The 13287-nt window shown below is 45.2% G+C and overlaps 1 protein-coding gene across 1 annotated transcript in view; it reads right to left on the bottom strand.

Moving 5' to 3' along the window:
• SLC12A8 (solute carrier family 12 member 8) overlaps positions 1 to 13287 on the bottom strand; it is a 122525-nt gene that overhangs the window by 89218 nt on the left and 20020 nt on the right. The window contains exons 3-5 of the mRNA XM_054700501.1: positions 10496 to 10642; positions 9836 to 10027; positions 4522 to 4753 (exon numbers count right to left, since the gene is read on the bottom strand). Of these exons, the coding sequence (XP_054556476.1) occupies positions 4522 to 4753; positions 9836 to 10027; positions 10496 to 10642 (571 nt within the window). The remainder of the gene's footprint in view (positions 1 to 4521; positions 4754 to 9835; positions 10028 to 10495; positions 10643 to 13287) is intronic.

Genomic DNA, 13287 nt, shown 5'->3' with positions numbered 1-13287 from the left:
CACAATGCAGTACTCACGTTTCTAGGTACTTATTCAAATGGATAGCTTCAAAAGTTATAGCCTCACAAAAACTTGCCCAAAATGTTTACAGCTTTATTCATAATTGCCAAGAACTGGAAGCAACCAATATGCCCTTCAAATGGTGAACAGAGAGAGAAAAAAAAAAAAAACCTGGTGGCATAACTCTGTAACAAAATATTATTCAGTGATAAAAAAGAATGAGCTAGGACCTCCCTGGTGGCACAAGGGGTTACGACGCAACCTATGAAGCTATCCCCAGCCTCTGCAGCATGAGTTCCACCCCTGGCCAGGGAGCAGCCCACATGGCGCAGCAGACCTCTCCTGACTCGTCCCTGCTCCCCTCAGCAGTGTATTTCAGTCAATCTGCCTGTTCTGTTCCCCACTCTGTCTCTGGTGAGTCCTCTCACCCCCCACATCTCTGGCCTGTACCCCAGTTCCTGTATACATAAATAAATAAATCTTTAAAAAAAAAAAAGGAAGAGCTAAAAGACATGTTGAAACTTTGAATGCATATTGCTGAGAGAAAGAAGGTAGTCTGAAAAGGATACATACTCCAATGCTGTAACATTCTGGAAAAGGCAAAACTATGAAGACAATGAAAAAGATCAGTGAATGCCAGTCTGCAGGGCATCTGGGGAGGAATGAACAAGTAGAACAGTAAAACTATTCTGCATGAGACTGTAATGGGGCATAAATGCCATTACGTGCTTAACACACAGAACTATACAACATAAAGGTGAATCCTAGTCTAAACCATGGACTTTAATAATGATCTAGAAACGTCAGTTCATCAATTGCAACAAACGCACCACGTTAACAGGTTAGTTACGACAATATTATAGTGAAGGAAGGAGAGAGAAGAAATGAAGGAACATCTGAGCTATGTGCCCAATTTTCTGTAACATAAAACTTCTCTAAAAACCAAAGTCTATTCAATTTTAAAAAGTAACACTTATCAATTAAAGTTAAAGTACAAATAAAATAATATTTTTAGTATAAATAGTCATCCATAATCTCAGTAGAAATATAATCACTTTTAACACATAGGTATAGATCCTTCCGGTTTTTTTTTCAACTGTTTATGTATATGGTTTTTTAAAAAGAGTTGGAATCAGTCTGCTAAATCCATTCTGAAGGTTTATAGTCTAGTTTTAGTTTGGATTTTTAACCACAAAAAAAGTAGCCTATATAAAACATCAGTGATACCAAAAACAGATTCTAGAGGGGCCAGTTGCTATGGGAATGATTGAAAATACATTTCATTTCACACTACACCCTGCTAATGTACTGACCAGAAGGAAAAAGAAATATTTGGAGTAACTTAGAAGAGCAACCAAGAAAACTTCTTATCAAGAAGAAGGAAAATACATCAACCTAGTGAGGTTTCAAAGAGGCTGGTAGCATCACCCTGAAATTAACTAACTGTGCTGTTTCAGCATAATATACAGATGGAGGGGAAAGCACCCAGGAACTGGAGATTGGAAAGAAAAATCTCTCTCCTCCACTGAAATTTTTAAGGCCAAACAGACAGTAAGTCTCTCTCTGGATTAGGGCTGTTTCTGCAGGGTGGTAGAAGGCCAGGAAATAATAACCCCTTCTCTCCAATGGAGATGTGCAAAATACTTAGCAAGCTACAAAGTACAGGCTTTAAGTGATCACACATTTATGCATTGGCCCTCAGCACTGGAGTGGGCTCAAGGGTCCTTTCTGTACAGGGATTAACTCTTTAGAAGATGCTGGGTCGTGAGGCAATCTGGATGTTCTAGAGTAGGGACCAGGATGCCAGAGGGTAGGGAGCTCAGAGGAATGTCTACTTTCCAAAAGAAAAATTTTAATATGTGAAGAAATGATGCGTATCAATTGAATTCCCACTTTGCCTCAAACCAACATTTTTATGAAAGTCAAGAGTTTTGGAACACACATCAGGGGCAGACTTGAAGAGGAAAAGCAGAGCTGCTATCACAAAAATATAGGTCTAAGGCCTCCCTTGTGGCTTAAGACACAACCTATGAATCTGTCCGCAGCCTCTGCAGCACGAGTTCAATCCCCCGGCCGGCCAGGGAGAGACCCACATGGCTCAGCAGACCTCTCCTGTCTCACCCGCTGCTCCCCTCAGCAGTGCATTTCAGTCAATCTACCTGTTCTGTTCCCCACTCTGTCTCTGGTGAATCCTCTCACTCCCCCTCCATACCTCTGGCCTGTACCCTAGCTCTTGTATGCATAAATAAATAAATCTTAAAATATATATATATAGGTGGGCCTCCCCGGTGGTGCAGCGGTTGAGCACTGGGTTGTGAAGCTGCCTGCAGCCTCTGCAGCGCCGATTGGATCCCCAGCCGCCGGCAAGGGTCCCACATGGTGCGCAGACCTCTCCTGCTGTGCCCGCTGCTCCCCTCAGCAGTGTACTTCGTCAGTCTGTCTGTTCTGCTCCCTGCTCTGGCTCTGGTGAATTCTCTCACCCTCCTGTGCTTCTGACTGTACCCAGTGCTTGTATAAATAAATAATTAAATCTTAAAAAAAAAAATGTATATATATAGGTCTAGCTTCCTATCCCAGGGAACAGATCAATTTAGAGTCAAATAGATTCAGCTTCATTCCCAGCTCTGTCTTGCATGTCCATGAATTATATAATCTCTGAGCCCCCAATTTCCTATCTGAAAATGGGTATAATTATTCAGGCTTCATGCAGTTATGACAAGTATTACATAAGATAAGTCATGTGAAATGTCGTAATACTGCAATTTATAATAAGAAATATATATTTGGTCTTCATTCAGTTTCTGGCACAGAAACGTCTAAAACCACTGGAATTTACTAAGAATGAATGTGGGAAAAAGATGGCTCTTGTTATGTGAATAAGGTGACTTCTGGACCCCACCTAAAGATGAAGACTGGTTCCCAGGAAAACCAACCATGTGATTAGAGGGTTGCAACTTGCAGCCCCCCGCCCAGACCTCTGGAAGGGGAGAGGGGTGGAGGTTGAATCAATTACCTGTGACCTGTGATCTAATGTGCCTATGCTCATAGAATGCAGCCTCCCTAAAAACCCAAAGGATGGTGCTCAGAGAGCTTCTGGGTGGGTGAGCACATGGAGATGGGGTAGGGACAGAGATGCCCCTAGAGAGCGCATGGATGATCCACACCCTTTCCCCACCCCTTGTCCTGTGCACCTCTTCCATCTGGCTGTTCCCAAGTTATAATAAACCAGTAATCTAATAAGTAAATGTTTCTGTTAACTCTGTGAGCCACTCTGGCAATTTAATAAAACCTCAGAAGGGAGTCGCTAGACTTTCTGATCTACAGTTGGCTGGTCAGAAGCACAGGTGATAACCTGAGCTTTCAAGTGGCATCAGAAGGGGGTGGGGAAAAGCCTTGTGGGACTAAGCCCTTGACCTGTGGGAGCTGCTGCTGTCTCCAGGCATAGAGTCAGAACTGAGCTGAATTGCTGGACAAGTATCTGTTGGTGTGGGGCAAGCCCTACCCCGACACACACAGGAGTAGGTCCCATAACCCTTTTAGGTGCTAAGCAAAATCTCTGGTACATAGTAAGTGCCCTGTCAAATGCAGCTGCCATCCGTCACCATCACCCCGAGAGGTGACTGTGCTGCAAACCTTTTTTATTTCTTTTTTAACACAGCTGGTGGCCCCTCTCCCTTTTCCTGTTCATTTGCCAATGTGGATGCCTGGTCACTGTTGCCATGTAAAGAAAGAGTCCCTGAAGTATGAATTATCCAGCAGTTACCATTTTTTTTTACACATCTTAAGAATGGCTCTGTACTCCAGAGAGAAACAGACTTTTGGTGCCAAACCAAACCAAACCAAATCTCAAAGCTATAAACATATGGGTAGCCCAGGTAATAGCTTCTCACTCAAAGCATAAAGACTTGGTTAAGTATCCTCAAGGCGGAAGAAAACCCAGGGTTAGATAAACAGTTATTGATTGATTACCAACATATGACACCATCTCCAGTGGGGCAAGATTATACTTGCTGTTTATTTTCTTTAAGTTTAGTTAATGGATTCATATTTTTACTTTGGAAAAAAAAAAGTTAATATAGAACACTGCAAATAATCAAACCTATATCTGTTCCCATTTCCCAGAAGGAGCAACTATTAACATGTGCTATATTTATGACAAGCCCTTTATTTTAAAAAATGAAATAATGCAAACAGAAAAAGTGAAAATCTATTTCCTCCCCATTCCCCCAATCACTGTTAGGAATTTGATCTTTATCCATTCAGTTCTATTTTATTCTTTATCTAATTAAAAAAAATTTAATCAAAAGAAACACAGAAAATGTGCTCAGTGAAAACATCTATGGGTACAGGGGCTTTTGAGCCACCAAAGCTTCACCAGGACACACCCACTCCCCCCTCCAGGCACAGCACACACTAAAAGTAGGAAAAGCCAGTGGGAGGCAGGGTTGCAAACTCACACCCACACACATCGGGAAAGTAGTGCATTATGAAAGACAGTCTACTGAATTCCAAAAGGCTCACCTGGGTCCAGGTGTGTGAAAGAGCCCACCACGAAGTCCAGCGTGGACACAGCCAGTAGGAACAGCAGCAGCAGCTGGAGGCGGATTATCCACTTGACGCCTGCTAGATTAATCCCCAGCAAGGCCAGAAGCACTGTGACTGAAATTCCTCGCACGGCCCAGATATTCCTGAGGCTCAGCAAATCTGAGATGGACTCAGCAAAGCCAGTGATGTACATGGCACCTGCAACACACTGAGAGGCATGTCTAGGTAGGAAAACTGCAAGACAAAAAACGCATCCAGAGCTCTTAGCTGGAGCTGCCTGCCACTGAAGATCCCACTCAGCCAGGCCAGGGCTCAGACCTAGAAACCAGCATGGGGCTTCAATGAGATCTTCCGCCTGGGAATCCTGCCTTGGGTCCTATTTTTTCTCGCCTATATCTCTACTATCATCCAGAAGGGAGAATGAAAGCCAAACCCAAGCCTAGAGCTAGCTGACTGTCAGTGGTAAGATGAAAATATTATGAGAGAAAGATGGGACTTAGGGCCCAAGAAAGCTTTGAACTTCTCTGAGTTATTCAACAACTAAATAGAGAATGAAAACACACAGGGGGCCCATCTCATGCTTTGGAAGGGCACTGAAGCAAACCTCAGTTTTTTTCTCTATATTATTGTAGATCAATATTATAAAAAGAAAAAATTATCTAAAATTTGGAAGTAAAGGGAAAAGTGGGCGGCACATCCTTTTAGTCTCGTATCGGTCAAAGGCACCCTGGGTATGAGGTGAGGGTATTTATGAACCCTGGGAAGGCAAAAGTATCATAGAGGTTTCATGTTTAGTAAGTGAAGAAGACAGTAAGTAATGTTTCTTGGTTGGTTAAGTATCGAAAAAGAATAATTAGGGCTTCTAAGGATGTGTCTCTGGTGAATCCTCTCACCCCCCACAACTCTGGCCTGTATCCCAGTTCTTGTATGTATAGTTGGATAAATCTTTTTAAAATAAATAAAAAATAAAAGGACAGAGAAATAAATGAACAAAGCATTTAACTTAAGAAGTGATTTTAAAAGGTGAACATAAATAAAAAGGCCATAGGAAGATATATTTAACAAAAAGAGATGTGACACTAATGTTCTTTTTGTAAAAAGAAATTATAAAAGGATACCGGGGAAATCTGATCCTTTAAGAGATCAGTAATACATATCACCACGAGTGCTTGCTTAAAAAGAAAAAATACAGGCTATTTAGGAATGAAACTACTCTTACAGCAGACAGTAAATGAATAGAGAATATAAAAGTGTCATAAATTATATATCTATACCCATATTGTTCCATACTAAGAAACTACTTAAAAGCATGGTTTTAAACTGACCTAGTGAGGGCCTCCATGGTGGTGCAGGGGGATAAGCATCACTCTATGAAGCAATCCACAGCTTCTGCAGCATGAGTTCGATCCCGTGGCCAGGGAGAAACCCACATGGCAAGGCAGTCCTCTCCTGTCTTGCCCACTGCTCCCCTCAGCAGTGTATTTCAGTCAGTCTGCCTATTCTGTTCCCTGCTCTGTCTCTGGTGGATCCTCTCCCCCCCCCCCACGCCTCTGGCCTGTACCCCAGCTCTTGTATGCATAAATAAATCAATCCAAAAAAATTATAAAGGAAAAATAAAAAATAAACTATTAAGAGCACTATTCTATTTATGCAAAAACTACATTTGTGTATCGATAATCCAAAGTACCTAGGATTCAAGGCCTCCCCTTACGCCTAGCTCACTGCCAGTGGACACAGAGCTGACCTCCAGAGGGTGCAAACAACAGCAGCTACTAGGCCTTCCCCAGAGAAACCCAAGCACCCTAGAGGTAGCCTTCCTTCCAGCCATGAATGCTACCCTTTGATGGAAACCACCCTTGTTGATTTGTTTAATGTATAAACATCCCCAGATTTATTATGTTTTTAAAGCATTTTTATCTCCTCTTCAACTTTATAATCATAGTGTTCCTTTTCCTGTTTTGTTCTCTGCAGAAAAAATTCTAAGGCCCTTGCCACAGAAGGCAGGGGCTGTCACCCACAAACTTAAGAAAAAGACCCATTTTCAGGATACAACACTTCCGTTCCAAGGTATTTGCTTTAGGAAAATCATACTTCCACAATCAGAGACTTTTTTTTTTTTAACCTTGGGTACCTGCCTAGAAGACCGGACCCCTCCATAATCCTCTTCTCTGACATGAAATCCCCGGCCCAAGGTTTGAGTGGCCTGCGTGTCCCACACATGTGTTAAATCCCATAATGAAAACTCCAGACCTGTATTAGTTCTGTGAAAGTTTCCCAGCCCTCCAGCACAGAGCATGGAAGCCATGAGTAAGTGCTTTTGGACACGACAGCGCAGGCTGAAACTGAGGATTTTGGTGTCCAGGTTAAGCAGTCCCACAGGAGCCCTTAGGCCCACAGAAGTAAGTGGGGCAGGGAGTGAGGAGGACCTCCAGCAACTTGTCTCTCCCACTGGCCTAAGGCCCTGCGCTCACAGAGCAGGTCTGCCAGACCTCAGAGAGGTGAGGGGGAAGGGCTGGGGGAAATGCAGGGCAATGTTTTGCAAGTTTTAAAAATCATTATTTTAAGCATTATAGGTTCTAAATTTTGATGCTCTAGGGCAAAGTTTAGCAAATCTTGTCCTGCCGGCCAAATCCTGTTCACTGCCTATTTTGGGAATAGTTTTATTGGAACACAGCAGTGTCCATTTCTTCAGATTATCTAAGGTTGCTTTGATACTATGAAAGGGCAGTCGAGGAGTTGTGCCAAAGTTGTATGACTCGCAAAATGAAAAATATTTTTTATCTGGTCCTTTACAGAAAAAGTTTGCCAACCACTGCTCTAGAGCAAAGCAGGTGATCTGTTTGCAATTATTAAAAATAAGTTACTGCATGCATGCTAGGGAATGAGAAGGTTAGAAGATAATAAGAACCAGGAATAGGGACCCTCAGAAATCCTATCATACCCTGGATGATGAAAGACTCAAATCAATGACCAAACCTTCTACCTTAAGAAACTAAGAGGCAAGCAGAGGAAGTAAATAATAAATATGGGAACAAAAACAAATGAAAGAGACTAAAAAACAATCGAGAAAATCAACAAAACCAAAAATTGGTTCTTTGCAGATAAGCCTCTATCGAGCTTGATCAAGAAAAAAAGAATCATATTATTAAAATCAAGAATGAAAGGGAGGACCTTTCCAATCTTACAAAAATAAAAAGGATTATAGGGGAATCTATAAATGATTATCTACCAATAAATTAGATAATGTAGATAAAATGGACAAACTTCTAGAAAGACACAGTCTACCAAAACGAACTCAAGAAGAAATAGAAAACTGGAATATGTCTATGTAAGTAAAGAGGTTAAATTAGTAATCAAAAAATGTCCTACAAAGAAAAGTCCTGGACCAGATGGTTTCACTGCTAAATTCTACCAAACATTTAAAGAACTAACACCAATCCTTCACAAACTCTTCCCAAAAATAGGAGGGGAAATCTCCCAACTCACTCCATGAGCAAGCATGATCCTGATACCAAAACTAGACAAAAATATCACAAGAAAACTATGGACCAATATCTGCTGTGAATGGATGTGCAAAAAATCTTCATCAAATTATCGGCAAACTGAATTCAGCAGCTTATGAGGATTATGTAGGAGCCACACCCTGGTCAGACAACCCAGCCCAGGTCAGCTGCAGACCAAGCACAGAAAGTCAAAGATTGCCCAGAGGGGCACCAATGTCTCAGGGGGAGAACCAAAGGACAAGGAGGTCATTGGAGCAGGGGCATCAGTGGGGCATAGAAAAGCCCACTCAACATCCAGCTCTTTCTCATTGTGCAGGGCCCTTCCTGCAGGTTCAGTGCTGGCTCCCTGTCTGTGGTATCTGCTTCAAGAGGTGAGCTTGTTGTCTACCCAGGGAGGGGGAAAAGGGAAGACTGCTATTTGCCCACTTTGCAGGCTGCTTGCTTGTAAAATAGCAGAGAAGTAGAAAATCGATACACAAGCCCCCGCAGTAATAAAGTAAACTGAGTTTATTACTCACCTCCCAAACCACTCTGCTAAAGATCTCTCTCTGCTAAAGGTAAGTGAGTTTTAAGAGCGCAGGGACGATCTGTCTGCCTCCCACACACCTGTCCCACACCTGTGCGCACATGCGCTCACGTGCACACACAGGCAGGCAGTTTAGCGCTGCTGGAGAATCAGCTATATTTAAAAAGCCCTGGCTCTGCTACTTAAAAACAAAAGAAACAAAAACAATGCTTTCTTTATGATTCTTGTACTTTTACTCAGACAAATTCTTTTCGTTCAACTGTTTTTTTTTTAACCACCCACCGACCTCTGTAAGATTACAAAAACCTTTCTCAATCCCAAAGCGCTCACAAAGAGCTGCTTCTCCATGTCTGCACTTGTTTCCTCAGCACCTGGTCATCATCCCTGTGTCTGAGCTAAGACAGCCTCGGTATTTCTTCCCACTCATGGGTTTTCTGAGAGCCTCCGTCCACCTGATGCAGCAGCCTCCTTACTCATTTTCTTAGGTGGTGGGAGTTCACACAGGGACTTTCAGCCTCTCTGTTAAGGCCAGTCAAGTTATTGATGCGGCCAGAAGTCCCAGCTCATCTGAGAAGCAGGTACTCCGAGGCATGTCCTTTGGTGCAGGCACAATGTCCCTTTTTTTTTTTAAAGATTTATTTATTTATACAAGCACTGGGTACAGTCAGAAGCACGGGAGGGTGACAGAATTCACCAGAGCCAGAGTGGGGAACAGAACAGGCAGACTGACGAAGTACACTGCTGAGGGGAGCAGCGGGCGCAGCAGGAGAGGTCTGTGTGCCATTTGGGACCCTAACCAGCGGCCGGGGATCGAACCAGTGCTGCAGAGGCTGTGGGCAGCTTTGCAGCCCAGTGCTCAACTGCTGCACCACTAGGGAGGCCCCACAATGTCCCCTCTTGAACATAAAAGCGGCCCAGAGACCAGACTTCCCTGATGCCACCTCATCTCCAGCCACCATCTGTCCTAAGAGGACAGCAGGGATGGTTCCAGTCCTGGCCCTGCCTCCCTGGTCCAATCAGGACTCCCAGAGGCATGAATGATGGGGAAGGAACACTGGACTAAGGGCCGTGGTGACCCTGGACTGCAGGCTAGACCCTGCCTCTAAATTCCCTCTCAGAGCCCCAGTCTTCCCAGCTATAAAATGGGGACCTCTCACTAAGTCAGGGTGGATGAGAAGATGGTGGTCACCACCAAGGCAAGGGAAGAACATGCTCTGGTGGTCTTGGGGCACAGTTCTCCTGCCCCAGCACCTGGACTTACCTGTCCAAACACATACAGCAGCCCAATCGTGCCTCCAGTCCGCCCACCGAGGACCGAGGAGATCATGGAGTACACGCCACCACTGCCAACACCAATGTGCTCCCCGACACCGATGCCAGACAGCACAGTGATGAGGGCCACCAGGATGACGAAGGACACCAGGAACATGCCCATGAGCACACCTGTGTTTCCCTGCATGGAACGGCAAGGAGCAGTGGCAGGGGTTAGGATTCCCGGGAGCATCAATACCTCCCCCATACCCTCAGGGTTGCAAGCATGGGAAGAAGAGCTGGACCATGGAGGTGGCAGCACCACAAAAGGAAGGCCTGGAAGAAATTCAGAGTTACTATTTTCCATTTTAAAATCATTATTTTTTAATATCATGTCATCCCTCATAAGTGCTCTATTATTTTTGGCATCTCAAATTCGCCTTTTTATCCCAAGATCAAATCTTCTGGTTAAACTAATGTCAGAATTGACAGAGATGGTTTTAGGGTAAAAAGACATGCTGGTGTGGTGGTAGGTGGCCGCAAAGACAGCCCCAGTGGACCTATTCCCCCAGATTTCATGCCCTCGTGCTATTTCCTTGACTGGGAACCAGTCACGTCTTCCCATGTCACAGAACACAAGACACTGCAGGGCCCCCAGCGCATCACTCACCACCAGCCAGCCAGTCCTCAAGAAGAGAACGACCCCAAAAATGTTGATCATGCAGGATGTGAACACACCGTCCCAGGTCCCGAACAGCACTGGCTCCCACACAAACAGCTGGATCTTCCACCAGGGCTGGGGCCGGGCCAGGGCCTCCTGAAAACAGAGCACACGGAAATCAGCTCGGCAGCTCTGGGCGACCTGGTCAGGGGAGAGGGCGGCAATCGGCTCTACGGGACCTTCAGTTCATTGTGCCAGGGCAGGAGTGTGGGTACAGCAGCTGACAACAGCACCTGTGAGGGTGGCTGCTCCCTCCTAACAGAGGCGATTCCTGTAACCATGCGCAGCACAAACCAGTTGTTCTGCAAACCCGGTTCCCTCTCCCTCTGGCCACTCTGTGGACTACATTTCCCAGCCTCTTGGCAGGCAGGTGGGCCATGTGGCTGCGTTTGGCCTTGGAGTGCAGGTGGAAGTGCTATGTGTCCCTTTCAGCATGTGCAACTCTAGGTTCCCCCTCAGGCAGTGGGCATGTCCTCCAGTCCTGGGGGGCTAGCAACTTTCAGCAGTTAGTAATCCTTGGGTATCCTTCTATTTTTTTGCTCCTCCATCCCTCCTAACACTTCTGTAATGAATTCTATGTATTAAATTCCCTCTGTTTATAATACCTAGAGCAGTTTCTGTTTTCCTGGCTGAATACCAGCTGGTGCAGTGATCTCTGCGTCCCCGTCCATCCCACACTCTAGGATTCTACAATATCCTTTGGCAGTTGTCTGGAACCAGAGGCTAATAAGTAGTTAGACAGATGCCTTCCTGACTTTTCCAACTCAAAAATAACAAGGGCACCTATAAAACACTTAGATGGAAACACTTTACTAGAAAGAATAAACCTTGTGGAAATACTAAGAACTCATGCTGTGAAGACTCTGGCACAAGTTTAATGATGAACCAAATTCAGACACAGAAGTCTTCCAGTACCCTCAAGTGCACAGCAGGGATGAATGACTCTCAGCTTGGGGTGGGGGAGCCCCACTGTGGCAGTGAGTCTAACTGGTATGTGTATCTGATCTATAAACACAGTGACAAATGGGGAAAATCAAGTGCACAAGCAAAATAACCTTAGGTCAGTGTCACGGGGCATGGCTCCTGAAGGGCTGAGAACCACGCATCCTCCCGTAACAAGAGGAGATGACAGAGCAAGAAAGAACCTCAAGAAGTCAGGGACAGCTACTAAGCCACGTGAGACAGATGGACCAGCAGACTCCAAGGTGTCCACTCTCAGTCCGGGCCTCAAGCCAGAATCCTCCAATCGTGTGTTTTTCTACTTATCTGCCCTTCACAAGGCACACATGAGGAATCTCCCAAAAGTCAATAAATGTAAGGTCAGGACAGCTCAGAGGGAAAACCCTGCCAACCTGTGCTTGTCCTTGAACTAACAATGCCAGCAAACAGGTCTGGTGGTGGGAGGGCTGTTTTCCAGGATCCTAATCACGTTTGGACACAGCCTAACTTGGTGGCTCTGCCTGTGTTGGGCTTCCTTGCTTGGCTTGTTAGAGGCCCGCTGTTTATTAGAAACAGTAATAGCAACTATCAGCAAGTAAGAGGAATGATTTAGAGAGCACTGTTGTCCTCCCCAGCAAGGCTCCACTCTGAGGCACACAACGCCCTTGGGTTGGCAGCAGGGGAGGGACCCTGCACACAGCCGAGGACGAGAGGGTGGCAGCAGACTCGGACTGCTAAGGCCCAGCTTTGGGTTGAACCCCTCACCCCAGGTTGTAAAAACTGCACCACACATTCCTAAAGGCTACTTGCCCTTTCATCCCCTGAAGTTCGATGTTTCAGGTGTCAGTTTCTAACATCATGTACTTCGTATACTTATGAGCACATCTGCCTTACCCATGACACTCTGGTTGTGATTTTAGAAACGCTGCTCTTTTGTGCCAGCTTTCTTATTTCCATTCTGATGGCTCTTTTGTTAGTTTCCTTGATGGCAGAGAAAAAGCCTTTTACTCCCAGAGTCTCACTGGTCTAAATGAGACTGAAATATACTTCACAGAGGTTGCAGAAACTTTAGGAACTTTCACCTTAAGATTGAAAGCATAAATGGTTGAAACGGGATCGCGACAGAGCCATGACAACTAATTTGGGGACTTTAGGAAGTATACCTACCTATTTTTTTTTTTTTAACCAAGTAACAAAAGCATGTAACTGAGTCTTGCCAAACCGGCAGGAAGAACCTGAGCTTGACGCCAAGGTTGCAACTTTGATGTTCTGAGAGAGAGACAGAGAAATCTCTACATAAGCCTAATTAGAGAGTGAAAAGGAAGAAGAAACAAAAGCTTAAGAAAGAAAAAGGAAAGAGGATCAGAGAGAGAACCTGAAATAAAATGCCAAATAGGTCATGGAAAGACCCCGAGGAATATTGCTGGGGCCTCCCCCGAATGACATGCTGTCTCCAGGCATCGACATGGCAGTAGCAGCCTGGGCGCTCACCTCTCCCTCCTCCACCATACACTCCGGCCTCACCACATACAGGGGGCCTCTCAGCCTTGCGCTGCTGCCCCAGGGATGATCTTTAAGAAGAGTACTGCGTGGGGCCTCCCCGGTGGCGCAGCGGTTGAGCGCTGGGTTGCGAAGCTGCCCGCGGCCTCTGAAGCCAGGCGAGGGTCCCACATGGTGTGCAGACCTCTCCTGCTGCCCACTGCTCCCCTCAGCAGTGTACTTCGGTCCTTCTGCCTGCTCTGCTCCCCGCTCTGGCTCTGGTGAATTCTCTCACCCTCCCGCACTTCTGACTGTACCCAGTG

The sequence above is a fragment of the Talpa occidentalis genome, unplaced genomic scaffold (genome assembly GCF_014898055.3).
Source record: "Talpa occidentalis isolate TD23 unplaced genomic scaffold, MPIMG_talOcc4v2.1 talOcc4.4, whole genome shotgun sequence".
Classification (NCBI taxonomy): Eukaryota; Metazoa; Chordata; class Mammalia; order Eulipotyphla; family Talpidae; genus Talpa; species Talpa occidentalis.
The sequence above is the reverse complement of the archived record's forward strand: the minus strand, read 5'-3'. Positions and strand labels throughout refer to the sequence as shown.